Below are 19572 nucleotides of genomic sequence, written 5' to 3'. Positions count from 1 at the left end.
GGATTTGTTGTCTTCTTAAATAAAATTTAGAAGTCGGAAGCTCACTCAGTTCAGAGTGTTGAGTAGAGCACGTAACAGATGTCTGACAGGAGAACGTCGCAGAGTGTTTCGTCTGATGTCTCCCTCCCTCCGCCGGAGGACGATGTGGACTCGGTCTGCTCCGACGAGCTGTTCGGCTCTCAGTCCCGCCGCTGGCTGGCGGACCTCATGACCCGGGGCAAGCCTGCGGAGAGTGGGGTCGTCCACACGACCGGCCGGGACGGACTCTTCGTGGACTATCACTTCCCTCTGGGAGAGCTGGAGATGCAGTCCGGGGTCAAGTGGAAACGACCAACGGTAAAGAAAAGATGTAAACTAAATCCTCGGCTGTGGTGCATTAAAAGTAGACTAAAAGTTGTAGGTAACAAAATGTAGCCTACAGGTACATTGCCACTACCTAGACCTACTTATTTGCATGCAACTGATAGACATGCTGATGCATTGATATTGAAACAGCATTTATATGATATGACTGCACAGTAGGCTAGGTGCCACCCAGTAGTGTACAAAGTATCTAAAATTGTCTCTATATTGAAGAATAACCAAATTAAAATGCTCTTACGTGTATTCGTTAGAGATAAAAACAGAATAATAAAATATTCTATAATAATAAAAATAATAATAAAACACATTGAAAGGAGCCACTATGCATAAAATGAGTACTTCTAATTTAATATCCCTGATAATATGTCTGTACTTTTACTTAAGTGACATTTTGAATGCAGGAATTTTACTTGGAGTATTTCTAGCTTTACTTAAGTAAAGGAGCTGAATACTTCTTACCACTAAGTACAGTTAGCCCGTGGTGGAAAGTAACTTAGTACATTAACTCAAGTACTGTACATAAAGCATCATTTCGCGGTATTTGTACTTTACTGAGTATTTCCCTTTCATGATACTTACTAGGTTACTTCTATAAGCAGTAGCCTACAGTACTTGAGTCGGTAGGCTTACATGTATATTGTCTTCTAACAGCCTGGATAAGATAAAACCCGGTGGTGTAAGTACACGGGACCTTTGTTGAGTAAATATGTGACATATCAAACAGGCATCTCTACATGAGATAAAAGCTACTCCTCTCTGTAGTGGTGGCACAATGAAAGTCATTAAGGTTACACGTGGTGCATTGTAGAAGGCAATTGGCAGTTTTGGCAGCTTTTAGGCCACTGAACTATCCACTGTTATTGTTTATTCTGGTAAGAGCAGTGAAATTGTTGTGGCGACTCCTTCACTCATTTTATTTTCCTTAGTTGCCTTTTTGAGGAGGATTGTGACTTGTATGGTAAATAAGCACTCGTGGAGATCCTTACGTTTCGTTCAAATAATGCAAGATTTATTACGTCAAAAAAAGAAAATTGTCCGTGGTTGACTTTCAACAGAAACTTAAAGGTTTACTACTAAATGATCACACTGTGTACGCTACGGCAGAGGCGATTCTAGGATCAGACTTTTAGGGGGGCCATTAGCCCCTAATGAGAATGTGTCACGGATACAGTGCCTTGCAAAAGTGTTAAACTTTTGAGCCCCCCTAAAAAGGGTCTAAAATCGCCAATGCGCTACGGTCACTAAGCTGTTTTCTGTCCACCTCTCTTACTCAACAAAAGAACTCCCCAAGCTGTCACCCAGCACCTCCTTATACCTGCAAAGGTGACCTAATTAGGAGGAGGAGCTGAAGTTGCCGTATTAACCCTAACCCTAGTAATTATTTAAAGTTAATTCTCCAGATTTAAAGTCCAAAATTTAATTTAACAATTTAGAAATGAAATAAAAAAAATAAAGTAAATACAAATCATCTTGTTTGTTTTTACAATGAAATGAAGAAATACCAATAGACTTGTTATGGCTCCAACAAAAATGTTTTACAGTATTAGTATCCAGACTGTGCAATATAATGTAGAAAGTTCGATGAGTAGGTTTTGCTGTGTATCTTAATGTACTGGGGGTAAACAAAACAACAAGAATGCTTTACAGCACAGTCTAATGCAACCTAACAGTGTCTCTGACCAGTGGTGGGAATGGATCTAAGTAAAAAACAAACTGCGCCAACCTGCACCACGAAACATAACAAACAGCGTTCTAGCGTTCCAGCCAATAACCGACAAGAAGGATTTGGGGGAGGGGGTTGGGGGGGTTAGTGCGCGGAAGGGAGAGGGAGGGGACAGGATGAGGAAGAGGGTGGGGCAAGCTAGCCTCCATTTTGTTTGACAATACTTTGAATGTCAACAAGAAGTAACGTCACCCAAAGTTGCTTAGAGCACTTTTAAGTAAGGTTTTGAATGCAGGACTTTAACCTGTAGTGGAGTACTTTTACAGTGTGGTATTAGTACTTTTACTTGAGTAAAGGATCGGAATACTTCTTCCACCACTGTCTCTGACACACACAGTCCCAACAAAAATTCTTCACAAAGCTTCACAAAGGTTGCATGTATTGCAGAACTGTATACTGAATTTATTTCTTTTACTTTCCCCAAAACAAACTCCTCAGCAGCACTTTACGATAAGGTAGACACAATGAGGAACTGACTGCTAGTGAGCCATTAGTTAATGAGTAACTCCTGATCAAATGTCATAAAGATTAGTTATGGATTACTTATTTTGATGATGAATTCATAGAGAACAGACCTATAGACCCCCCCCGCTCCTATAAAGTTTAACATAATCCTGAGTCATACGCGCCGATTTATGTTTTCCTCCAAGGTTGCTTACGGGCACACCTTAGGAAATAGACAGCGGCCGACACGAACACACACTAGAGCTTTTTTAAATTTAAAATGTGCAATGCCTTATCGTGCTGATGTGACCGAGCCTGACCCGAACATCATTTCTAAATATCTGTCCGAACCCGGCCCGGCCGTCGGGTACCATTGGGTCCCGACGGGCACGGTTCGGGTATCCATCCTCTAACACACACGCCTATTAACTCGATAATAAAGCCGTGAAGTAGGCTATCTTTCAACTCAGGACAGCGCCACTTCTCACAAATACAGATAGGATTGGAGGTAAAAAGTTTAACTGACACGGAACCCCGATCTGCTTCGTTGGAAATTAAGAATCAAAGCCACCGACATAACCAATCACCTTGTGACAGACGCTCCACTTAGCACCAACTGCAATGTTTAATTTTAAATGAATGTAGCCTACTGGCAGTCTGGCACATGTCCTGAGTACTCCTTCAAACAAGTTGTTTGAAGATAAACCCGATGTTTTGCCAAGTTTATGCCACATTGCTCTGATAGCTGATCTCAATTAGCTGCTGCTCCCTTTGATGGTGCTGTTCAGACACGTTTTATTTATCATAGTTTGACTGTTTTCCTCTCGATCCTCTCTCTCATTTCTTCTCTTTCGTTTCCTCTTGCATCTCCTCTTCCTGTTGGTCAACCTTCCTACTCCCTGCTGTTTCCAGGAGATATGTCCGTCCCCTCAGTTCATAGTGGATGGAGCTACGCGCCTGGACATCCGCCAGGGAAAACTCAGTAAGTTGACAGCTGCTGCTGCTGCAGCGTTACACAATACAGTATGTTCAGACATGATGCGTCCACAAGGCACAAGGGACTCGTTGACCACAAGACAGTTGAGTAAAAAGCATTAACTGTGAAGTTTAACAAATCAACATTGGTATTTTTTTGTCATATAGATCAGGCCTGAGGTCAGGTGAGTTGAGCCTCCACTACATTTTTGATCAGAGCTTTCGCCTGGACTTTTTTGTTTGTTTTTGTCTAGGGCTGGGAAATATATCAATATTATGAGGCTAGATATCGTCTTACATTTTGGATATCCTAATATCGTGACATGACAAGTGTTGGTTTTTTTTCTCCTCATTTCAAAGGCTGCATTACAGTAAAGTAGGGTTGGGCATATATGTCTATAGGGTTGGGCATCGAGAACTGATTCCTACTTTTAATTGTTTCAAAAATTACGATTCCAGTAGAATCGTTTCTTTATTGGAATCATTTGGAGGATTTGGTTTTTATATCTGATCATGGGTTCCAAATTTAACATGCGCAAGTTTTGGTTTCCGAAGCGGCCAGGCGCTTGTTGTGTTGCAGCCATGGAGCACAGTAAGAGGCGCTCTAGTGTGGCTTTATTTTACGTTGAAGAAGCCCGGTAAAACTGCAACCCACCATTGAATCAAAATAAAACTTTACTCTTATTTGTGAAAAGGGCATGTGACCCATTTCAACTTCACTCCTCAAAGAATCGGAATCGAGAATCGATAAGAAGCGGAATGGAAAGGAAGAATCGGAATTGGAATCAGAATTGTTAAAATCCAAACCGTGCCCAACCCTACAGTAAAGTGAAATTTTCTGAACTTACCAAACTGAGTAGCCGTTCTATTTTTTGCTTTTACCCACTTAGTTATTATATCCATATTACTGATTATTTATCAAAACTCTCATTGTGTCAATATTTTGTGAAAGCACTAAAGGTCAACCCTACAATATCGCCGCAATATCAACATTAATGTATTTGTTCAAAAATACACTGATATTTGATTTTCTCCATATCGTCCAGCTCTATTTCTGTCTCTTCAAAAACATATCACGCGTTACGAACATTAAAATCCGAAGTGTAGTAAACACAAACAGTATTTTAACACTGTTAATAAGTAGGATTATGTTAGGGTGTGTGTCAAGCAGCAGCATTTGTCAGCCATGTATAGAGTTTGACAGTCAGCACGTTAATGTGTGAGCTTTCGAAGCAACATAACGCATCTCCAAAGAGCTCAAAACATCTGTGACAGATCCACAGGTGCGTGAATTAATCCTGATGCACTTGCAGCTGATGAAGGACGGCAGCTGCTACTGATACCAATAACAGACTGTTTGTGTGCAGGAATCAGTATACTTAAAAAATGACCTGGGGTGTGTTCAATCCCAAAACGGTGTGCACCGTTTTGCTATAATTGCCGGCTTGAACATCATGTTTTCTTGGAAAGGTGTGAAACGGTGTGCAACAGGCTTTGAGATGTGTTTTCTCTTGTTTGTTGGGTGTGTCAGAAGTGATACTACAGATCCTCCTATACCTGGGATCTTCAACAGGGGGTCCTCAGGGTCAATGCATCCAAATTATTGTTAATTTTTGAAAGTCATTTCAATGAATCCAACATTTTATTAGCAAATATAAATCCCCACTGAGGATAGGCTTACTGGCCTATAGGTAAGGTGCTCACTAAGGTAGCCATCCACAGATACAATTAATCACAGGATTCACTGTGCCACATGTATGTTTTAAAATGAAAACATGATTTATAAAATCATGCCAACAATTATAAGGCTATTTTAAAAGCTTAGTATTCTATGCACTAAAAAAGTATGTATAAAGGCTTTAGGCCCTACACGTAATTGTAGGCCCACTTTAATATGCAACCACATTTTATACAGTATACCTTCTTTGAGTTAAGAGGTCCTTGGCTTAAAAAATGTTGAAGACCCCTGCTCTATACCGTCTGTATGTAAACTCGTGGTAATACACACAGCAGGGTGTTCGACGCACCACTGTTTCAGTTTAAATAAATGTTTTGTTCCGTTTTGTCGGGGCTGAACGCCCTCCAGAACAGGATATTTTATATTTTGTTGCAGTAGCCTACCTGTTGTTGGCCTTATTGGTTGACCAGGATGAACCTGCTCCTCCACAAATATAAAGGTCCAGTGACATCACAGATTACAAACCCCTGCGTTTAAATGTACAGGCTGCTAACAAGAACAAACGGCATACTGCATACACCCTGAATCAACCGGCCAGTGCACAATGGATTATGGGAAACTGATTGCTAAAGAGGACGCACAAGTTGTGTCAAATTTGGGCAAAAGGCGGCTGCATATGGAGGACAAACAGGGCTTATAAACAGTGTGCGACAATCTGTGTTGAGATGCAGACTTTAAGGGATGAACCACCCTCCTCTGCTGATAACCTGACCCACTTCTCCGACCTCCTGTCCTCAGGTGACTGCTGGTTGCTTTCTGCCATCGCGTCTCTCTCCATGCATCCCTCCCTGCTCAAGCAGGTCATGCCTCCAGGACAGAGCTTCCAAGACGGATACAACGGATGCTTCGTCTTCAGGGTAAAACATCAGAATGCTGCCTAACACGCTTTCAAGGTTGAATTCTCAGTCTCACGAAGCTCAACTGCAGTTTATTATTAGACTTTATTAATCCTACACAGGGGAAATTCCTTCGTTACAGCAGCTCAAAAAAATTCACACACATCAGAATAAGACAAATATACTCATTAAATAGACATAGGAAGAATATACAAAAAGAATTATAAGAAATAGAAAAAATAGAATAAGAGTAATAATAATAGTAATATGTACACTATAAACACACCCTTATTATATACAGACAGGTAAAAAATAAAAATAGATATATACAGATAAGATAAGGTGGGGATGAATAGAAATGGCATATTGCACAGTAAGAAGTGACACAAAGTAATAAATAAATAAATATGCATAGTGCACAATATTGTCAAGTAGTGTAGTGATACACACATGTTTCAAGGACAATGACACAAAATAATTCTCTCTTTCTTTTTTTTGTGTTGATAATATTTTTGCTTTCATCTAAATGACCATTTCTGCATGATCTCAGATTTTGGGAAATGTTTTAAACTGACATGTCTTTTTATGACGTTTGTGGAGTTGTTGAAAAGCAGGCTACTGGCACTGTGACAAAATAACTCTTTCTCTCTCTCTCGCTCTACAGTTCTGGCAGTATGGTCAGTGGGAGGAGGTGAAGATAGATGACTTGTTGCCGACTCAGGACAGCAAACTGATCTACCTCAACTCACCGGAAAAATACGAGTTCTGGAGCTCCCTGCTGGAGAAGGCCTATGCCAAGTCAGTCCCTGTCAGTGTGTGTGTGTGTGTGTGTGTGCGTGTGTGTGTGTGTGTGTGCGTGTGTCAGTAGAAATCATTATCTCATTTAGATGGAATTGCAAAATAGTAATGTGAGAATAATAACATCCCAGTAATTCCATCCATCCATTTTTCCCATGGGCACCTCAAAGACATTTCATTACTAAAATAAACACAAAAGAGGGAGGAGAGTGCTTCTAATGTTTTTTGTGTACCCTTTGACATTTTGTCTGGCACCGCGATCAGGAGCACAAGACATGTAAAGACAAGACTGATATACAAATTCATTTCAATATGAAATGGAAAACATTGCTCAGGGTAATTATAAAAGCAAATACTTTAAATGGGTGATACATAATTCGAATTGTAACGAGCCGATGACGCTTCTCTGACCAACACCCTCTGAATAAACTTTAGGAAGCAATTTAGTCAGGATGCTGGCCATTTTGCCCAATTGTTGTCTGTTGTAGATGTAGTCTGCCTTTGACCAATGTTTCATAAGTTATACGCATTTGCAAAAAGTCCGTATTAAGTTTAAATTTTTTATTTTTATTGTTGCTTCATCCAATACCAGGGGCCTGTTTCACAAAACCAAGATAAGGGATTAAGCCGGGATTTATCAGTTATCCTAGATGATTTAAGCCTTGACTTGGTTTCACGAAAGTGGAGGCACATAAATCACCATGGAGATTTATTCTGTGCAGCTAGCCTGCTCCCGACCAGGCTAACAGTCAGGATTTATTTAATCCTGGAGCCTTTTCTGATCACCCAGCAGTGGTTTTACCCTATTGTTATCAGCCTGGATTAAAATACAACAGGTGCATATTGCTGTTCCTTTAAGTACTGTTATTATTTAAAGTTGTGACCATAATTGTTTTTAATAATTATTCATGTGACAGTCATCGTTACTGTTATATTGCTGTATGCAGACTGCTGTTCATATTGTTGTTAGAAGTTTGATGAATATATTATGGCAGTTGTTGAGATAATTAGAAAAGGCTGATACAATTTCAAATGTGTTTTAAATGAAGTCTGTTACTAAGGGCAATACATACAATGCTGTACATTTCTATAGTTGACCAATGCACCTTGAATTATTTTAGTTGATTCATTTTTTTTTAATTCTTTAACAATAAGGATCATGTTTGTTCCGCTTCCATGTGCATTGTATTTGGCATTCTTAGCACACAAATTGTGTTGTCCAGTAAACTGGGACTATAATTTGGGAGGATTGTACAATTTAAAGAACATATCCTAATTGTACAATCCTCCCAAATTATAGTCTTAGTTCACTGGACCAGTAACTATCTAGTGATGTAGACTACTGTACATTCATGTAACAACAGGGGAGAGGACACCTCGTTGGTTTTTGACCTTATATTTAGCTGGAGGGGAAATAACTGATGAATATACTCTGTTCCATTCATGTTTACAGTGTGCATGGGATTTATCACTTAATTATCTTTATAGTTTCTAGATTTTAGAGTCACATTTCTTCAGTGTCTTTATTTTCTATGTCCATATATACAAGGGAGCAAGGCATATAATATGTAGAGAAGGAAACTCGTCCTCTATAGAAAATAAGAAATAAAAAAACACGAGAAAAAGCGTGGCAGATAATAGCGGACAGACTGAATGATAGTCTAAAAATATACATGTATGAACTACTGCTCTTAACTGAAACCATTCAATGAGTCACTGTCATCTGCAAAAATGAACAGTTGTACACTTTGCATTAAAAGCGAGCAGTGGAAGTTAATATGACTTAGGTCATTTATATTTTAGCCCATGAGAGAGTCGAGGGAGGAACAGAGTGAAAGATATTTATGCATCATATTCTAGTGTTGTAGAAAGTTGATCTTCATGGTAAATTTCTTGAGTAACATTATCTTCTGCTTACTTTTAAGGCAAAAAGTACAACTGTTAATTTGTGCAAATGATTAGTAGCCTAATCCTTGAATGGAATGATTATGACGGTTTCAGTTCAGAGCAGTGGTCAGTTAATGTATATGTTTAGGCTGCTTACGTTTCAGTCATTCAGTCGGTCCGTGATCGTCTGCTACGCTTTCTCTGTTTCATTACAGCGGCTGTGTTTCTTTTCTTTTTATACAAATAATGTGTTTCACGTCATCATACTTCCACAAGAAGCTGCTGCTCACTCTGTATAAAGTATGTACATTGTGTATTCTCCATTTTGGCATCAGTAAATCTGTGATCGACCTCGCGGTCTTTTGAGGAAAGCCGTGGACGCGCATCTATCTGAATTACTTCAGCCTGGCTCAACCTAGTCTCTCCTCCTCAGCCTGGCTTGGCCTTCGTGAAACGCACCAAGCCAGGATGCACAGATTAGACTAGGTCAAGCCTCACTTTATCAGTTATCCTGGATTTATATATTCTGCTTTTGTGAAACAGGCCCCAGGTATTACTAGAAATCCCCTTAAGCATACATAACAAACATGGAAACACACATACAGATGTTTTGCATGAAAAACAGCAAATGTGCCGTGTCTGTGGAACCGTTCTTACATTCTGTGCAGTCCTTTCACCTGTCCAGCTGAATTAAATACTTTGTTGTAGGCTACATATCTCCCTCAATCTGCCTCTGTGTTTGAAAATGTCTTCGGACATTTGGATTTCTTCACTGTTATCAACGAGCCGTGCTGTCTAGCTTCTTTGCTGTCCGACTCAAGACGTTACGGTGGCTAACTTGTCTGTCTGTCAGCATTTGCTCTTAATTAGTCATCTGAAATTCCCAGGCTTCACAATTTAAACGTAAGCAGTTATTTGTGAGAATTGCAAAAATGAACCATAAAAATAAAATGTTCAGCAGGTCTCTTTGATGGGGCTTTAGAGCAAACCGGGCAGTGTTAACTCTGTGACATTAAATACGTTTTTTTTTTTTTTTTTTTTTTTTTTTGGAAAAATTGGAAAATCTCTTTATTTGTTAATCTATTTACCTGTCATGTGTTCTCAGCAAATTCATTTTCACTCAAGAACCTCTGTATGCCCAATAAGACCTTGTTTGTGCAATTGTTTATGTGTCCGTTTACCACCTGGAATCTGTCTGATGTTTTTGTCCTCCCTGTGTCTTTCGTCCCAGGCTGAAAGGTGGCTACAGAGCTCTGAACATGGGTTTCCCTCATGAGGCCATGGTCGATATGACGGGTGGCGTGGCTGAGGTTTTGAATATCGCCGCGATCAGAGAACTGCCGGCCCTCCTCAGCTACCTGCTGGCTAAAAGAGCACTCATCAACTGTGCTAACTCCCAGGTACGGTGAGGAGGTTAGCGATGGCATGAAAGGTGGAGGAACTTGACTGACTTGGTATGTCTAGTTTCTAATCCCTGGACCTGCTGAGAGGCACTGACTGAAGCAGAACATGTTCCCAGTAAAGTTTTAATTGTGTTTAATGAGTCCTGGCTTTTCCTTCTGTCCTGACTGTGTTGTGGATGTTTTCTTTTTCCCTCCAGGGTCCTTTGGAGCAAGGGAATCCACTGGGGATCAGGTTCAGACACGCCTACTCTCTGACTGCAGTAGAGAAGGTAAATCGTTATTCAGCTTATCTCGCCCTAGTCTCGCTTTGCCAGGCCATCCTCCACAGCGCTGCGGAGGAGGGTCTGGCTAGTCCACACAGCATTCCGGGACGGGACAAAAACGTGCTCTCGTTTATTGGCATTTCTTTGCTTTGTAAATTAAGCAATTCAGAAGTGGAACTTTGTGGCTATAGAGTAGACCAAAAACATTATATCCACCAGAGATGGGGACTCGAGTTTGAGACTCGGACTTGAGTCGCACACACAATGACTTTAGACTTGGCTTAAGAGTTGTCCTCAAAAGACTTCCGACTCGACTCAGACTCAAGATGCGGGACAATCTTTATTTTTTAGGCTCAAACAAAAGAAGCGCTGAATGCAAAACATGTAGGAACAAGAAAAAGAATTCTGGCTGACAGACACATTTAATTTTATCAGGCACCTGAAAACGCACCCTGAAGAAAACATGTTTGACTCAACTTTGGCCATCTAAGGTTACCTTGCTTCTCGCTTTATCTTTGACCTACAATACTCATTATAACCACAAGAGACTTGACTTGGACTCTAGCTAAGAGACTTGTGAGCATCTCTGATATCCACCGACGGTAATTGCTTCACATGACCGAACCACAACTGTCTGAATTTTGGACGTAAATGTGAAGCTGCAATAAAAGATGTAAATGTGCACTTCAGAGAGGAAGAGTGGAACTCTTTTTACTGAGGCTACAAATACTGAAACCAACAAGACTAAAATTTAAATGGATGATTTGTAAACGTTGATCACGGCCTGTTCTTCCTGCTCCTCTGCCAGGTGAAGACGGCATACGGCACTGAGGATTTGGTACGAATCCTCAACCCCTGGGGCAACACAGAGTGGGAGGGGCCCTGGAGTGACATGAACGGGTTGGTGCACACAGGGTTTCAATGTATTTGATAACTGTTAAAGGAAATGAAGAAGGCAACTTACAAGATTAATACGTTTGCGCCCTCTACAGCTACCTGAAATGTTTTATGTGCTTGCATTTGCATCGATCATTTATCAGATATATACATGAAAATATGCAGTGGTGGAAAGTAACTAAGCACATTTACTCAAATACTGTACTGTACAATTGTACAAGTAGAATTTTGAGGTACTATTTGTGTGTCTGTGTCTCTCTCTGTGCAGTCCAGAGTGGAACACAGTGAGCTTCGAGGAGCAGAAAAGACTGGGCAGAGTCAGTCGGGAGGACGGGGAGTTCTGGTGAGTTTAGACATCTGAACGTCTCTCTGTGTGACGAACATCACTGTTGACTCAGACTCTGACTGCTCGCCTTCTGCAAACACGAAACAAAACACTCCGACATTTGAGCCTCAACCACAACAAGAACCACAAGGAGAACAAGGAAACTAGGAAAACAAGTTGGCATAACCATTATTTTTGTCATGCACGGATGCTTTTTATTCTCATTTTTCAAAGAAGGAAAAAAGCAGGCAGACGTCAGCGTCACGGTAGCAAGCCTTCAACCAGCTAAACTAGCGTACAGGGCTCGAAAAAAAAGGATTGCATGGGTGTCCCCATCCCCCACTTTTACTCACGACCAGTAAAACATTAATCACATTTGTCATTTGGGATGGTTGCGGGACGGTAAGCACGTGTTTAAGTGAAGTGTTTTAGTAGTAGTAGTTTTCTAAACTACGCTGCCAGTTATAGCCGGCAACTAAACACACATTAAACAGAGACAATGCTAACAATCCTAGTGTTAAATAAATGTTCACTTATGTTCAGCAATTGTGTGTCTCATTTGTTAATATTATGAATTAAAGGACAATTCCGGCGCAAAACGAACCTAGGGGTTAATAACGGATGTGTACCCACTCTGTCGCTCTCTGGGACATGTTTTCATGCTAATTGATTGTGTTTGTAGCTTGAAAGAAGCTAGCGCGGACCGCTGATTAGCTTACAACGCTAGTATTCGGGGCACAGGGAAAGTAAAAATAAATCGCTATTTTGTACCACTAAAAAGGCTCAAAATATCACCAAACTTCAACGGTAGCATAATGAGGGTCCCTACTTGTTAACCGAAGCATTGAGAACATTGTAAGTGTACAGACAGTTTATTGAACGAAGAGCTGCGGGAGCTCCGTGAAAGGGCTACGAGAGAGAGAGAGAGCTATGCCGCAACAGAGCCTTTTTACTTTCCCTGTGCCCCGAATACTAGCGTTGTAAGCTTATCAGCTTCTTTCAAACTACAAACACAATCAATTAGCATGAAAACATGTCCCAGAGAACGACAGAGTGGGTACACATCCGTTATTAACCCCTAGCTTCGTTTTGTGCTGGAATTGTCCTTAAATAATACCAAAAACAACAACACGATATGGGCATTATATATCGACCATCAGCCGCCCTGCTCTCTAAATATCTGCATCAGCCATTGAAAAACCCATATCCACCTGGCTGTTTCGCACTTAATTTGTGTGTCTATCTTTAGATTATTTGAATTGGCAAGCTAATAATAAGCTAAAGGCTAAGGCTTGGTTAACAGCAGGCATCTACAATAATATCTGAATCATGCGATCACTATGTTAAAATACATTTTGGCTCATTTTCCAACATCACTGACGGATAGCCGACTTCAATAACATCATAAGCCAAAAACCATGGCAACAACAAGCATGTGTGCATCACTTTTTAGTGTCCCCAGGAAACAGTTGACGTTGTCGTGTGATGCTCTTGCAGCACGTGTCTGTATTCCGCTGTGTTTTCTCTGACTGCAGCATGTTGAGCTCTCAGGGCCACCGTATATTTGATCAGACCTACCAGTTTCTCTCTCTCTCTCTCTCTCTCTCTCTCTCTCTCTCTCTCTCTCTCTCTCTCTCTCTCTCTCTCTCTCTCTCTCTCTCTCCGTCAGGATGTCGGTGTCAGACTTCCGACAGAACTTTGACATGATGGAGGTGTGTCACCGGACTGATGAATCGGAGACCAGCGGACTGCCATGGTACTGCATAATGCATCATGGGAACTGGGTGCCGGGCATCTCAGCTGGAGGTCCTGCCAATGGGGGTAAGACACATAACGATGCACGATGAAACTTGTCTGTTTTTATTGTTCTGTGTGTGGTAACTTGTGTTGGTTATGGTACCGGTGACCATTATTTCTATAGCTTTTTTTGCTGTTGCTGCTGCTTTACATTAAAAGCTTTGCTCCATGTTCAGGAGGAATCATTTTCAGTCGCTGTAAGGCTTTTGTTGTGAAACATCTGCAGGAAGGTAGTTTAACAGCAGCTTAAGCTGTATAAAATAGAAGGAGTATCTGTCTGTCTGTCTGTCTGTCTGTCTGTATTTCTGACTTTCTGTCTGTGTCTTTGTGTCTGTCTGTCTGTCTGTCTGTCTGTCTATATGTGTCTGTCTGTCTGTGTGTCTGTCTGTCTGTCCGTCTGTGTATCTGTCTGTCTGTCTGTCTGTCTGTCTGTCTGTCTGTCTGTCCTTTGATTTTCTCGACAACCATTCATCCGATCGGCTTCACACTTGGCAGGTGAATTGCAGTGTAAACTTAAGTATGGAACGTTTTATTAGTAGTTTGTTATGTACACACTGAGGAGTCTATTGAGAGGGGACCCCTGCTAACTGCTATACCACCGAACGGCATGCTGGGTACAGCTCGCTCTCCGTCGCTTGCTGCATGTGTTGTCGTCTTTATGGAATAAATGTTATGTTTAATTTGGGCCGCTAGTGAAAATTAGCATCTTGACTAACCCCCGCACATTTACAGCACATGTTTTTATTAGCAGTCTGTTTAAATGATACAAAACTAAAATATTTGATTTAAGCTACTATAGAAGTAGTATAGTGCAGGTCATTTTGTTGTAGCTGTTCTTTGTTCAAACACACCCCTCGCCAATATTTGCATTTCCATTTTGCGTTAAGATTAGTTGACAACACATCAAGTTGATACAACTTTATTTGTACGTCTTACAGTACCAACATTGTATTTCATCACTGCAACACTGTCTGTTTAGGTGTGGTCTGATAACCTTCATGTTGAGGCAAATCTTCTCTTATTGAGTCACACCACTTTAACAAAATATGCACCAGCCCATTGTTGGAAATCACTTGGCACAGGAACATTAGTTTCAAATTTCAAGTTATTTATTGTCATGTGAACAACAATTTCAGTCGTTGCCAATGACATTCCTAGATCTAAGGCTCCCTCCAACATTAAATACAGATATACAAAGAACTCACACAAGTAAAAGAGAATCTAAGACATAAAATAGTGCAGAAATGAAAATATAGGAATAAATATAAAATAAATAAATATATATATATTTGTGGTAGACGGGTGAAAGAGGAGCTTGAGACATGGCAGCCGTCTCTGGAACTGAACATTATTTAACATCCACGTAGAAAGTTACAGGTGCTGAAGGAGCATCCAGGAGGTTTGCTCTTAAGTTAAAAAGGTCAAATTAACCCATTTCAATGAACCATTTGTCCTAAAAGATGAGTTTAAGACTTTATTCACATAACATAAATATACTTTGGAGATATACTGGAGTTAGGTAAGTGTTTTCCAGATGTGACGTTGATCTCTGGGAATTAGAAGGAATTAACTATGTTGAAATGTTCTTTTTCTATAACTTTAGGATTTTTTAACATCAGATTTGATTGAACCACAGCCCAATGCACAAGTGTTAGTATGACTGAGAGTCATTTTATGACTGCACATGAAGGTGGTCGTTTGCACGTGGGAGCCTTACGTGTCTTTATAACATATTAACTCCGAAATGCACGTTTTATGAATTTGAAATCAGTGAGTTTAAAGGTAGATGAAGTTTTTGTGCTGACCAGTTGTTGACACGACTGAGGGAAACGCTTCACTCATGTACTCACTTCAGTTTATGGTTAAAGGCTAATTGTGTGTGTGTGTGTGTGTGTGTGTGTGTGTGTGTGTGTGTGTGTGTGTGTGTGTGTTTGTGTGTCAAGGTTTCTTCTGGCAGAACCCTCAGTTCTACTTCACCCTGTTGGAGGTGGACAGGGACCAGAAGACCTGCTCCTTTGTTTTGGCTCTGATGCAGAAATACCAGAGACGTATGGGCGTTGACCTGTCTATAGGCCTGCATATATACCCGGTACACGCACACACACACACACACACACACACACACACACACACACACACACACACACATACATATAAAAAACATATACGTTTATAAAATACAGATTTTTTTTCCAAACTTTTTGACTTGTCATTTGACATTGACAATCAATGTGTAGTTGGGGATCATGTTAATGAGACATTTCTCCTCTAAACTTCTCACTTGGTTTTTTTTATTATTATTTTATAACTGTTCAAATTATCCAATATTAAGATGAGAGAAAAGTCCAGAAACTAACCCATTAATCATCTCACAACCCCACTTCCTCCCACTGTTCAAAAGTGAAGCCAAAATATAGATACATATAGATATAGATACGGCTGCTTCCATCTTGTAATTTTGGAGCCAGAATCTGAGGAGTAGTGATCGGGCGGTGGAGTCGCCGTATCGAGGTCCCGCCCATACACCGGCCCGACCAATAGCGAGTCAATCCCAGCTGTCAATCATGACGTTTCACACCAGTTTTAAAGCATGAAATACCTAAAAAAAAAAAAAACTTATCAGAAAAAAATTAACACAAACATCAACATGATCAGGACTACCTTAAATGACACAAACCATCTTTAGGAAAAATGTATTTGACGTGTACTTTGATTTTTCAGTTTGGCCCATGTCCCATCCTCTAACATGGAGGGGGCGCGGTTTATGACCTATACTGCAGCCAGCCACCAGGGGCGGTCCAGATGTTTTGGCTTCACTTATACAGTCTATGCATCAACTCCTGTTAACCACCCCTCAGGTTTATCTGGTGACCCGTTGGAGGGGCCCGACCCCAATGTTGGGAACCACCGGACTAAACTAGTTAACTGTAAACAAAGAATTTAAAACTGGCTCCACCTCCAGCAGCTACAACATGCTGCAGTACTTACACACTGATGCATCAGTATTCTCGTAATCTAATAAAGTCATATATAAGAAAACATTACAGGAGACATGAGTACTTTTACTTTTGATACTTTAAGACTTTTTTGCCGATAGTACTTGTGTTCTTTTTAGTCAAGTAGGATTTTAATTGCAGGAATTTTACTTGTAATGGAGTGTTTTTGCACATTGTTGTACTGGTACTTTTACTTAACCCTTGTGTTGTCTTCCTGTCAACCATGAAAAAACACTTTTGTTGATTTAGTTGTTCTTTTGAAAGTTTTTTTTCAACATTTTGGTCACTTTATTTCAACATATTTATCGCTTTTTCCAACATTTTTGTCACTTTTTCAACGTTGTGGGTGCTTTTTGTTGACGTTTTTGGTGCTTTTTCCGACATTATTGGCGTTTTCCGCCAGTGTTTTTGACGTTATTTTTCATCGTTTTTGGTTGCTTTTCCCAATATTTTTTGATATTTTTAATTTTGACATTTTCGGCGCTTATTTCGATGGCCCATTTTTTCTGATAAAAAAAAAAATCTTTGAAAACGGGTCAAATTTGACCCAAGGACAACATGAGGGTTAATTAAAAGATCTGAATGCTTCTTCTGCCGGTGCAGAGATGTGAACATGTGGGAGGATGGTATAAGAGCCCGGATAGCATGAGACTTTGAATCTGAAGGTCCACGGCTCAAGTCTCTGCTCAGATGAGACCAGTTTTACAGCAGGAAACAAAATTTGGTCATTGAAATGACATTTTGTGTCTCAGTAGATTGTATATCTGTGTATTATAAGTGTGTGCTGTCCCTCCAGGCCCCTCGTAACAATAAATACCTGTCGCCTGAGGACTTGACTGCACTCCAGCCACTCCTGTGCAACCCCCAACACTCCCCACGTCGGGAGGTTGTCCTCCGCGGCTCCCTTCCACCCGGTCGATACATCATCATCCCTTCAACCGCCGAGCCCAATCAGCAGGGAGCGTTTCTCCTGCGGGTGCTGACAGAGCAGGGCAACGCTGCCACGTGAGTCATGGATCAACCTGTTGACAGACAGTTTGGAAAGTAAAAAAAAAAATACCCAGCAGGCACCATTAAACTGTGTTTCAAGTGCAAAAAGGTGAAAAGGCAAAAAAAAACAACCTTCCAAATCTGCTGGTGAGATAAAGAAAGAGTTAAGTCAATATTCAAAAATGTCTAACTTGGTGTCATAAGTAAGTGCACACAGCTGCAGGTCAGAAGAGATGAACACAAAATAAGATGTTGCATCATATTTACCACTGCAGATTTGGGAGGAGGATGTGAACTTCGAGAAAGTTCAAACCACCTTTTTCAGTAAGGGGCCCCTCTTTTCTATCATTGGATAAACTGGTGACCTCTGACTAAGTGACATATTTTATGGATATTTCATATTCAATGCATAATAATAACAGTACAGAACAACTGATAAACTATACGTCTAACCCAAACAGTGAATGCCATAGCCGCAGGAAGTTTGTGTAAAACGATCAATTTGGATGAATTTTTAGCAGATTATTTCCTGTGACTATTGCATTAGAGATGAGTTTAATACAATTCTCTGTATTATTATTATTATTATATATATATATTTTTTACAATCTTATTTTTCCGGACAATCATACTGAAGAGACTTTTTTTATAATAAAGTTAAAAAAAAAATGTGTTTTCACATTATACGGAAACGAGAAACTCATATAACCACCCCCCCCCAAATACCAGACATGAACATAAAGACACTATACATAACCAGATGTCCGTAAGGAAAAATAAATAGCATGAAGTAAAAGTAAAGATTTTACAAGATACTTTTTTTTTTTTTTTTTTTTTTTTACATTGCCATGTTGTCTGTTGTCTGCTTCCATTACCTCAACAGAAGTCAAGAAGACCTGCCAGATATTTTAAAATTTCCCAGTAGACCCTCTGACTGTATGTCTGATTTTCTCCAACTGAAGATGGCACATGACTTCCCTTATCTAGTGGCTATGTGTCGGTGGAATAGGGTCTTTCCATTTAAACAGTACCAGTCTCCTAGCTAGAAGAGAACAGAAGGCCAACATGTTAATTTCCCTTTTTATAGGCTTTTTTTTTTTTACATATTCTGCGTTTTCTTCTTCTTGATGCCTGGCCATTGTTCTATTATGTCTTTTTGGTGGTTTTAAAGGTGCTGTAGATAGGATTGTGAAGATCCAGGACTTCTCAGTCCCTTATCCTGTTTATATCTTAATAATAATCCATGAAATAACAACCTGTTATATAGTGCACTCATTAGTGTCCTAGAAGAACAGTCTGATTTGTCGTTGATGATAGGACTGTTAGGACTTTAGGCTTTGTGATTATAAATATTATGATTCTAATATGTTTTCATGTTGTTGTTTTTCTCCAGTCCAGCCAACAAACCATCGGCACAAGACTCTTCAATAACAGAGGTAGGAGACGAGTTAAAGAAGTCACTTCTCCTGGTGAAGTAGACTGGGCTTAAACTAAATTCATCAACGCGTCAGTACAGCTTTGATAGCTTAGTCGTAGTGTGTTCGTGCTGGAAAAAATGCAATGCAAACATGAACAGAGGAGCCACTAAGAGCTGAGCAAATTTACTTAGATTTCTTGTGAATGAACTGCAAAGAGAGTATTCTCTGACACTTTGTGTGCAGTCACTGTGTACTGTGTACCATTTAGTATGGAATTACAGTAAGACACAGCAAATGAATAAAGTGACTTATTAAAGGTGCAGTAGGTAAGACTTATAAAACTAACTTTCTGTCATATTTGCTGAAACTGACCCTATGTTCTAGTAGAACTACAGGAAGCAGGTAATTTAAAAAAATCCAGCTCCTCTGGCACCACCTACAGCCTGTAGTGAGATTTATAAAAATCCACAGCTCCCTGTTCAGATGCACCAATCAGGGCCAGGGTGGGTGTCTAACTGTGTGTCAATCACTGCTCATGCACACACATTCATGCTCCCTTGTGGAGGGAGGGGCTTAGGAGACCGTTTTGGGCTTTAGCAGAAAGGGGGGAGGGACTGAGAAGTTGTTGATGTTCACATTTTTTGGCTAAGTCCTGGATCTTCACAATCCTACCTACAGCACCTTTAACTCCTGTTTTTGGATTCAAGCTTTAAAACTCA

At 40.2% G+C, this 19572-nt stretch overlaps 1 protein-coding gene across 2 annotated transcripts in view; it reads left to right on the top strand.

Moving 5' to 3' along the window:
* The window catches only part of zgc:85932 (uncharacterized protein LOC405875 homolog), a 33150-nt gene continuing 13578 nt past the window's right edge, over positions 1-19572 (top strand). Inside the window, exons 1-12 of one of the 2 annotated variants that reach the window (XM_031304185.2) lie at positions 1-336; positions 3443-3512; positions 5982-6100; positions 6744-6877; positions 9996-10164; positions 10365-10436; positions 11239-11330; positions 11596-11670; positions 13322-13473; positions 15393-15538; positions 17242-17450; positions 18829-18871. In XM_031304185.2, the coding sequence (XP_031160045.1) occupies positions 79-336; positions 3443-3512; positions 5982-6100; positions 6744-6877; positions 9996-10164; positions 10365-10436; positions 11239-11330; positions 11596-11670; positions 13322-13473; positions 15393-15538; positions 17242-17450; positions 18829-18871 (1539 nt within the window). In that variant the 5' untranslated portion in view covers positions 1-78. Of the gene's footprint in view, positions 337-3442; positions 3513-5981; positions 6101-6743; positions 6878-9995; positions 10165-10364; positions 10437-11238; positions 11332-11584; positions 11671-13321; positions 13474-15392; positions 15539-17241; positions 17451-18828; positions 18872-19572 lie in introns of both variants that reach the window. The other variant, XM_036001029.1, reaches the window with a different exon arrangement.

The sequence above is a fragment of the Sander lucioperca genome, chromosome 5 (assembly GCF_008315115.2).
Source record: "Sander lucioperca isolate FBNREF2018 chromosome 5, SLUC_FBN_1.2, whole genome shotgun sequence".
Lineage (NCBI taxonomy): Eukaryota > Metazoa > Chordata > Actinopteri > Perciformes > Percidae > Sander > Sander lucioperca.
Note: the sequence above shows the minus strand (reverse complement) of the source record. Positions and strands in the feature narration are given on the sequence as shown.